Here is a 10,680-nt window from a genome sequence, read left to right as displayed (position 1 = left end):
AAACAGTCTGTTTATGACAAGAGAGATCTGTCATTGTTGCCGGAATGAATTGTTCGGACTATAAACTAAATACACAGTAACTTACAGAGCCATTGCAATACACCATACGAACTTCGAAACACGAAATTTGAATTTTGGAAATAGGTATATCCTGTGTATATGGATGTTTGATATCATAAATAGGATAATAGAATCACTGAATATCCCTTTAATACCAATAACTGTACATTCTGAGCATGCTAGATATATCTTGTACCTACTAGGACACACGATACTTTATTACTGGAAAGTGAATTTCAAAATATTTGTATAAAAAGCAGCAAATAATATGGTCAATATAGGTATTCTGCGGCCATTTTGAAAATATGCTAATTACTATGCAAATGAACCACTCATATAATCAAATTGCAACCTTTTGCAAATGAAATCCTATGGACAAATACCCCACTCTGGAACTTTAAAGCATTCAAATAGGCCATCTAGAAGTCACAATATGTCAAAATATTGAATTTTGGCGGCCATCTTGGATTTATGCAAATTAGACATCTTTCCCCTATTTGGATATTTTGGGACTTTTAGTATGGTGTTCTGGGAACCTCAAAGAAGGCATTATGGTGGAAAAAATCTGTTGCAATTTGTTTTAAGTGAAACGTTAAAATGACTGGACTATTAAACACACACGCAGAAACAGAGCCGACCTGACTGCACAGGTTCCTTTGCTTCATGACAAATATTGGGATGTCATGAACATGTGCTTATGAACCAGAATCCCCTTACCAGTACGAACCAAATTTTATATTAAGCCTCACCCATTCATTAATATGCATGAAGGGAACGAAAGACAATTCACTCTTCACAGGGTAACTAACTTCCAATATAAGACATTGAATCATTTTGTAGTTGTTGTGGTAGTAACATCAACATACCAAGTAAAAACTAAATCAAACGGCAATTGCCATCCGCCAACAACTGGGCTTGTTCTCAATGTGGTACAATTACATACCAAATACTGTATGCGATATTTCTTAAGATATCTGTTCAAAGTTCTCTTCTTGCAATATCATGATTTCAAGGCTTTCACGACTTGACCTGTTGTTCCCATATGACCTTTGACCTCCACCAAAATCAATATGCTTCTTGTACTCCATGTTATACACCTTCATACTAGTGTTCAAACGATAATGCTTTAACAGAATATTCCGATTACCGATTATTTTATTCATAACCCGACCAATTCAGATTCCGATTATTTAAAAAAAAGAACATATATATAAGTAGATTATACCAAATCTGCAATAAAGTATGTGATAAAAACAATTATTGTTGTGATTCTATTAGGAAAGATGTACCTCAAGAATTTCCTGAGGCCCTCCTTAGACTGATGCTCACAAGAGGCATGATTCCAATCACTTAATTTCTGGAGGGGAAAAACTTGAAAACAAATGTACATAACATGTATTTTTTAGTTGTTTATTCACAAAAACCAAACCTATGTAGAATTTACATCAGAAAACCTTTGCTAATGATGCTTGCTATGTAATGGATTAGGCGTTATTTACTGAAATGGTTAAGTGGTTACATTGCATTATCTGCCTTTCATAGCTGATCTTATAGGACAAGTTATTGTAGACTTCTCGGATCTACATCTTGCTTATGAAGATGCTTATTTCTTTAATATGTATCTGTAATGTTACACCTGACACACAATCACAGACCGTTTTGTTACAATCTAGACTGAGATAGAAAGCAATGATTCATACTTGTCTTTATTTATTAAGGATTTACATTAAATTATTATTGTTGTGTTTGTTAATGCTGCTCCTTCAGTTCTGTTCTCAAGCCACAACAAAGCAAAAACATTTGAAGAAAACCTTCTGGTTTACTTACATATATAAAATTAGTTTATTCTATCCACTTAGAAACAACATCAAAATCCTCAGATTTCATGATGTATAATGTACAGCAAGCAAAATAAATCTCAATAGAGAATGATGACACTGATCATGATTTCATAGCATGCTCATTTAAAGTATTCATAGAGTTATGTTAAATCTTCTGTACCCACCTGACCCTGCTTTTCCTCCAGTAGTTCCTTAAAATATCTGTTTTCCGTCCTTTTACTGCCATTTCCTTTGCAAAATTCATACCTGGTAAACATATATGGAATAACATATCTAACATTAGCTTCAGAAGTTGAATTGAGCATCTGGAAATGTCTATGACATCCCAGTAATAGAAAGAAATTCTCAAAGACTTTAATATACACATACTTCTAGGGTTATGATAGAGGATGCTTATGTAGAAAACCACCTCAATTTACCCAGATTGTAGCTTTTAGTGAAATTAATAGATTTGAAACACTGATAACATTGACATAACAGTAATTGTTAATTTGGATGTTTTAGATTGAAATTTCAACAAGCAGTGGTGTGAACACACATTCTAACAACTCATGATAGCACAAAAGCTATTTTAAATTGCTCATGATAGCTTGATAATAAAGATGACCAATGTATGAGATAGCGTTACACTTGTACAACAATGGGTCTATATGTCCTAAGTTACTCATCAAATACGATTACCAATGAATGAAGGAGCAAATGACATAGATGATTACACTAGTACAACAATGGGTCTATATGTCTAAGTTACTCATAAAATCTGATCACCAATTATAAGATAGTAAGTAACATAGCTGATTACACTAGTACAACGATGGGCTTATACTTCCTAAATTACTCATAAAATCTAATCACCAATGTGTGAGTTGGTAAGTAACATACCTGATTACACTAGTACACCAATGGGGCTATATGTCCCAAGTAACTCATAAAATATGATTACCAATGTATGAGATATCAAGTAAAATAGCTGATAACACTAGTACACCAATTGGGCTATATGTCCCAAGTAACTCATAAAATATGATAAACAATGTATGAGATAGCAAGTAGCATAGCTGATTACACTAGTATAACAATGAGTCTATATATATGTCCTATATTACTTATAAAATCTGATTACCAATGTATCAGATAGCAAGCAACATAGCTGATTACTCTAGTAGAACAAAGAGTCTATATGTCCTAAGTTACTTATACAATCTTACTTTTCGAGGTTCTCTTCTATATTCTTCTCTTTTGTCTTCTAATGGTGAAGATAAAGAATCATCAAACAAAAAAGACATTGAAGCTATCAATTGTATTGTGACACTTATAATTAACAACACAATTCATTAACACTGCTTCTGGTGTGTGTTAATCAATACTTTTCATATCAACTGAAAACAATATCATCACAATGTTGTGTCTGTAGAGGTGAAGCCCAACACAACTCACATTTTACTGTTTTTGGGGGATTTTGCAAGATGCTCTCTAAATGATCAGCCTCAAGCCTCCCCCTAAAAACACCAACAACAAGCAAATAAGGTAGGGAACTCATGTTTTAAATGTTGATGAAAATTACTTTAATATTACAGCATTACGACAATTTATTTATACTGAAAGACGGCAAAATCCTCAAATGATAATTCTAATCAAAATGTCACAAACGTATGATAACAATTCAATGGCAACTCCAAGTTTGTGTAATTTATTTGTTAAAGCTTTAATACCTACCAGAATTTTCTGCATCTCCAGGACCTCCTGTAGTTGTTCCAGAATCATTATTTGTGACTCGCTTTGTGTCGATCCTTCAGACACTGTTGAAAAGAAATATTGATGTACAACCAACTATAGCATATTGCTTTTTCATCTTAAAAAAATCAGCTAGAAATATCTACCAATTGCTGGAGTTGGAGTAACATAGCGGAAAACACTAGTATAGCAATGGGTCTATATGTCCTAAATAACTCATAATATCTGATAAACAATGTGGAGATGGAAAGTAATATAGCTGATTACACTCGTACAACAATGGGTATAGATGTCCTAAGTTACTTATAAAATGTTATCACCAATGTATGAGATAGCAAGTTACATAGGTGATTACACTAGTACAACAATGGGTCTATATGTCCTAAGTTACCGATACAAAATTATTACCAATGTATCAGATATCAAGTTACATAGATGATTACTCTAGTAGAACAAAGATTCTATATGTCCTAAGGTACTTATAAAGTCTTACTTTTCTCGAGGTTCTCTTCTAGCTTCTTCTGTTTTGTCTTCTAATGGTGAAGATAAAGAATCATCAAACAAAAGATTCATTGAAGCTATCAATTATATTGTGACATTTATAATTAACAACACAATTCATTAACACTGCTTCTAGTGTGTGTTAATCAATACTTTTCATATCAACTTTAAAAAAGTCATCACAAGGCTGTGTCTGTAGAGGTGAAGCCCAACACAGCTCACATTGTACTATTAAAGGACTAGTTCAGGTGTCACAAATGTTTATCTTATATGAAAGAAGACAATTAAAAAAAAAAAACCAATAGTGAAGAAATTATTCAAATATTTTTTCCGTTCAGGAGATATTCAAGTTTTAAGTTCTATCTGATTGTGTATAAAATGCTGAAATCAGACTAGCTGTGACGTCATATTCTCACATTACTTAAAAGTCTTTGTTATTTTATTAAAATACGTTGGAAGATTTTATGACTTACAACCAAAAGATACGTAAGGAGATCTCATATGTGTCAAGGGATGTATTAGAGATTTAACATCTGAAGAATGCTTGGTTATATTTGTTTTAGATTTTTGACAAAAAAAATGCAATTATTGTTTAATGAAATATGTTGACACATGTTAAGGAAGTGAGAATGTGACATCACACCCTCACAGTTACTTTTTCTACACCAGTCATTTGCAAAGAAATTTTGAAATCTCCAAAGTGTGATATCTCCTTAACAGAGCATGCTATCGTGGTAGTTTCTTTACTGTTCTGTTTGTCTTTTTAATCTCTTTCATACAAGATCGACATGTCAGACACCTAAACCAATCCTTTAATTTGAATTTTGCAAGATGCTCTCTTAATGCTCATACTCCTCAAGCCACCTCTTAAAAAAAACAAAAAAACAAGCAAGCAGATATGGTAGGGCGCTCATGTTCTAAATATTGATGGAAACCATTTAATATTACAGCATTAGGACAATTTATTTGTACTGAAAGACGGCAAAATCCTGAAAGATAATGATACCCAAAATGTCACCAACCCATGTTCACATTTCTCTGGCAACTTCAAGTTTGTGAAATTTATTTGTTGAAACTTTAATACTTACCAGCATCTCCCGCGTCTCCATCATCTCATGTAGTTGGTTCAGAAGCGTTACGTGTATCTCGCTTTGTTCCGATATTTTAGACACTGTTGAAAGAAAAAAAATTGATGTACAGCCAACTATAACATATTGCTTTTTCATCTTAAATGAGCAGCTAGAAATATCTACAAATTGCTGGAGTTGGATTCTATGACATCCCAGTAATAGTAAGAAATTCTGAAAGACTTTAACGGACATAGGTATGATAGAGAATGCTTATGGAGAAGACCACCCCTAGATTACCCAGATTGAAGTTTTAGTAAAATTGGTAGGTTTGAAACACTGAAAACATTGACATACCAGTAATGTTAACTTGGAAGTATTAGATTGAACTTTCAACAAGCAGTGATGTGAACACACATTATAACAACTCACGATAGTACAATAGCTATTCTTAATTGCTTATAATAGCCTGATAATAAAGATTACCAATGTATGAGAAAGCAAGTAACATAGCTGATTACACCAGTACAAAAATCGGTATATATTTCCTAAGTTACTCATGGACCGATTACCTATGTATGAGATAGCAAATTACATAGATGATTATACTAGTACAACAATGGTCTATATGTCCTAAATTACTTATAAAATATGTTTACCAATGTATGAGATAGCAAGTAACACAGCTGATGACACTAAGCGAACAATGGGTCTATATGTCCTAAGTTACTCACGAAATATGATTACCAATGAGATAGCAAGTAACATAGCTGATTACACTAGTACAACAATGGATCATATGTCCTAAGTTACGCATAAATATGATTACCAATGAATGAGATAGCAGTAAAATAGCAGATGACACTAAGAGAACAATGGGTCTATATGTCCTAAATAACTCACGAAATAAGATTACCAATGATATAGCAAGTAATATAGCTGATTACACTAGTACAACAACGGGTCTATATGTCTTAAGTTACTCATAAATATGATTACCGATGTATGAGATAGCAGTAACATAGCTGATTATACTAGTACAACAATGGGTCTATATGTTCAAAATTACTCATAAAATCTGATAACCAATATATGAGATAGCAAGTAACATAGCTGATAACACTTGTAGAACAATAGGTATATATGTCCTAAGTTACTCATAAAATCTGATAACCATTGTATGAGATAGCAAGTAACATAGCTGATGACACTAGTACAATAATGGGTCTTTATGTCCTAAGTTACTGATAACATATATCTACCAATGTCTTGCATAGAAAGTAACATAGCTGATTACACTAGTAAAACTATTGATCTATATGTCTTAAATAACTCATAAAATCTGATTACCAATGTATGAGATAGCAAGTAACATAGCTGATAAGACTGGTACAATAATGGAGCTATATGTGCTAAGTTGCTCATAACATCGTATTACCAATGTATTATATAGCAAATAACATAGCTGATTACACTAGTACAAGAATTATTCTACATGTCCTAAGATACTCATTAAATCTGATCACCAATGTATGCGATAGTTACTTATACAATCTGATTACCAATGTATGAGATAACAGTAACAAAGCTGATGACACTAAGTGAACAATGGGTCTACATGTCCTAAATTACGAAATATGATTACCAATGAGATAGCAAGTAACATAGCTGATAACACTAGTACAACAATGGGTCCATATGTCTTAAGTTACTCATAAAATCTGATCACCAATGTATGAGATAGCAAGTAACATAGCTGATTACACTAGAACAACAATGGGTCTATATGTCTTAAGTTACTCATAAAATCTGATCACCAATGTATGAGATAGCAAGTAACATAGCTGTTTACACTAGTACAACAATGGGTCTATATGCCCTAAGTTACCCATAAAATATAATTACCAATGTATGAGATAGCAAGAAACATAGCTGATTACACTAGTACAACAATGGGTCTATATGCCCTAAGTTACTCATAAAATCTGATCGCCAATGTATGAGACAGCAAGTAATATAGCTGATTACACTAGTACAACAATGGGTCTAGATGTTCCAAGTTACTCATAAAATCTGATTACCACATATATAGCAAGTAACATGGCTGATTACACTAGTACAACAATGGGTCTATATGCCCTAAGTTACTCATAAAATCTGATCACCAATGTATGAGATAGCAAGTTACATAGCTGATTACACTAGTAAAACAATGGGTCTAGATGTTCCAAGTTACTCATAAAATCTGATTACCACATATATAGCAAGTAAAATGGCTGATAAAACTAGTACAACAATGGGTCTGTCTCCTAAGTTACTCATAAAATCTTACAATTCTCGTGTTGCTCTTCTAGTTCATTCTTCATTTTTTTCTTCTAAGGGTGAAGATAAAGAATCATCAAACAAAAGATTCATTGAAGCCTGCAATTGTATTGTGACATTTATAATTAACAACAAAGTCTATAAACACTGCTTCTAGTATATGTTACACAATACTTTTCATAATAATTAAAAAAAAAGTCTGCGTTTGTAGAGGTAAAGCCCAACATAGCTTACATTGTACTGTTATTTTGTAAGATGCTCTCTTAAAGATCATACTCAAGCCTCCTCCTAAAAACAATAGCAAGCAAGCAGATATGGTAGGGCACTCATGTATTAAATATTGATGGAAACCACTTTAATTTAACAGAATTAGGACGCTTTATCTGAACTGAAATAAGGCAAAATCCTCAAAAGATAATTCTACCGAAAATTTTACCAACCCATGGTTACAATTCACTGGCAAATTCAAATTTTTGGAATTTAATTTTTAAAGCTTTAATACCTACCAGCATCTCCCGCATCTCCAACAACTCCTGTAGTTGTTTCAGAAGCGATTCTTGTGACTCGTTTTGTGTAGATGTTTTAGAAACTGTTGAAAAGAAATATGGATGTACAACCAACTGTAGCATATTATTCTTTACCTTAAATATGTATAGCAAGCATTATCTACCAATTGCTGGAGTTTATAGTACATTCTTAGTGACTGCTTTAAGGTTTCTTCCTCGGTATATGGTGAGTTAGATGAAAATAAATTCAGCCATGATCACTTTACCAAACAATGCAGACACTTATCAATAACAATATCACCAAACAGCTTAGAATACATTCATGTCTTGAGCTTAGCCGTCTCATTATTCACACTGTACAGGATGCTCTTCCTTAACGGAAAACTTGATATATTGTTTACTTTTGAGAAACAGTTCACCTTGATTATATTTGTGGATGCTACTACCCCATTTATTAGCATCTTCTTGGTTATAAACAGAAATTCACAGTCCAGTAATATACTTTCACATTTTATTGGTTATTCAACTATATGTAGGACTTTCTACTTCTGTCAACCCTAGAAGGCTTGTTACTTTACACTACAATGTATTAGATAGCAAGTAACATAGCTGATTACACTAGTACAAGAATGGGTCTCTATGTCCTAAGATACTTATGAAATCAGATCACCAATGTATGAGATAGCAAGTAACATTGTTGATTATATAGTACACCCCTGGTCTATATGTCCTAAATTACACATAAAATCGTATCACCAATGTATGAGATATCAAGTAATATAGCTGACTACACTAGAACAACAATGGTCTATGTGTCCTAAATGACTTATAAAATATGTTTACCATTGTATGAGATAGCAAGTAACATTGCTGATAACACTAGTACAACAATGGGTCTATTTGTCCTAAATAACTCATAAAATCTGATCACCAATGCACGAGATAGCAAGTAACATAGGTGATAACACTTGTAGAACAATGGGTATATATGTCTTAAGTTACTTATGAAATCAGGTCACCAATGTATGAAATAGCAAGTAACATTGCTGATTATATAGTACACCAATGGGTCTATATGTCCTAAATTACTCATAAAATCGTATCAGCAATGTATGAGATATCAAGTAACATAGCTGATTACACTTGTAGAACAATGGGTCTATATGACCTAAATTACTCATAAAATCTGATCACCAATGTATGAGATATCAAGTAATATAGCAGATTACACTAGAACAACAATGGGTCTAAATGTTCCAAGTTACTCATAAAATCTGATTACCATATAGATAGCAAGTAACATAGCTTTTAGAGCTAGTACAACAATGGGTCTATGTGTCCTAAGATACTCATAAAATCTTACAATTCTCGTGTTGCTCTTCTAGTTCATTCTTCATTTTTTTTTCCTAAGGGTGAAGATAAAGAATCATCAAAACAAAAGATTAATTGAAGCCTACAATTGTATTGTGACTTTAATAATTAATAACACAGTTTATTAACACTGCTTCTAATATATGTAAAACAATACTTTTCATAAGAATTAAAAAAAAATCATCACAAGGCTGCATTTGTAGAGGTGAAGCCCAACATAGCTTACAATGTACTGTTATTTTGTATCTTGCAAGATGCTCTCTAAATGATCATACTTCTCATGCCTCCTCCTAAAAACAATAGCAAGCAAGCAGATATGGTAGGGCACTCATGTTTTAAATATTGATGGAACCCACTTTAATATAAAACAGCATTAGGACACTTTATTTGTACTGAAATAAGGCAAAATCCTCAAAAGATAATTCTACCGAAAATTTTACCAACCCATGGTCACAATTCACTGGCAAATTCAAGTTTTTGGAATTTAATTTTTAAAGCTTTAATACCTACCAGCATCTCCCGCATCTCCAACATCTTTTGTAGTTGTTTCACAAGTAATTCAGGTGACTCGTTTTGTGTAGATGTTTTAGAACCTGTTGAAAAGAAATATGGATGTACAACCAACTGTAGCATATTATTCTTTACCTTAAATATGTATAGCAAGCATTATCTACCAACTGCTGGAGTTTAAAGTACATTCTTAGTGACTGCTTTAAGGTATCCTCCTCGGTATATGGTGAGTTAGATGAAAATAAATTCAGCCATGATAACTTATCCAAACAATGCAGACACTTATCAATAACAATATCACCAAACAGCTTAGAATACATTCATGTGTTGAGCTTAGCCGTCTCATTATTCACACTGTACATGATGCTCTTTCTTAACAGAAAACTTGATAAATTGTTTACTTTTAAGAAACAGTTCACCTTGATTATATTTGTGGATGCTACTACCCCATTTATTAGCATCTCCTTGGTTATAAACAGAAATTCACAGTCCAGTAATAGACTTTCACATTTTATTGGTTATTCAACTATATGTAGGACTTTCTACTTCTGCCTACCTTAGAAGTCTTGTTACTTTACAATACAATGTATTAGATAGCAAGTAACATAGCTGATTACACTAGTACAAGAATGGGTCTCTATGTCCTAAGATACTTATGAAATCTGATCACCAGTGTATGTGATAGCAAGTAACATTGCTGATTATATAGTACACCAATGGGTATATATGTCCTAAATTACTCATAAAATCGTATCACCAATGTATGAG

General features: G+C 32.8%; 1 protein-coding gene across 1 annotated transcript; it reads right to left on the bottom strand.

Annotated features, from left to right (window-relative positions):
* Positions 1 to 1,107: 1,107 nt before the first annotated feature.
* On the bottom strand, positions 1,108 to 9,974 carry LOC139976796 (uncharacterized). The gene is made up of 9 exons (XM_071985583.1): positions 9,913 to 9,974; positions 9,395 to 9,437; positions 8,032 to 8,114; positions 7,536 to 7,578; positions 5,225 to 5,307; positions 4,129 to 4,168; positions 3,618 to 3,700; positions 3,110 to 3,147; positions 1,108 to 2,147 (listed from the first exon to the last, which is right to left on the bottom strand). The coding sequence occupies exons 1-9, from the start codon at positions 9,934 to 9,936 to the stop codon at positions 2,042 to 2,044; spliced, it is 543 nt and encodes a 180-aa protein (XP_071841684.1). The 5' UTR covers positions 9,937 to 9,974; the 3' UTR covers positions 1,108 to 2,041.
* Positions 9,975 to 10,680: the final 706 nt, after the last annotated feature.

Source organism: Apostichopus japonicus, chromosome 12 (assembly GCF_037975245.1).
Source record: "Apostichopus japonicus isolate 1M-3 chromosome 12, ASM3797524v1, whole genome shotgun sequence".
Taxonomy (NCBI): Eukaryota; Metazoa; Echinodermata; class Holothuroidea; order Aspidochirotida; family Stichopodidae; genus Apostichopus; species Apostichopus japonicus.
The sequence above is the reverse complement of the archived record's forward strand: the minus strand, read 5'-3'. Positions and strand labels throughout refer to the sequence as shown.

Coding starts and splice junctions, on each gene's coding strand:
- LOC139976796 (XM_071985583.1), bottom strand. CDS start 9,936: ATGTTGGAGATGCGGGAGATGCTG. Junction 4,169..5,224: donor TGGAGACGCGGGAGATGCTG/GTAAGTATTAAA, acceptor CTTCACCATTAG/AAGACAAAACAGAAGAAGCT. Junction 3,701..4,128: donor AGAAGAGAACCTCGAGAAAA/GTAAGACTTTAT, acceptor TCTTTTCAACAG/TGTCTGAAGGATCGACACAA.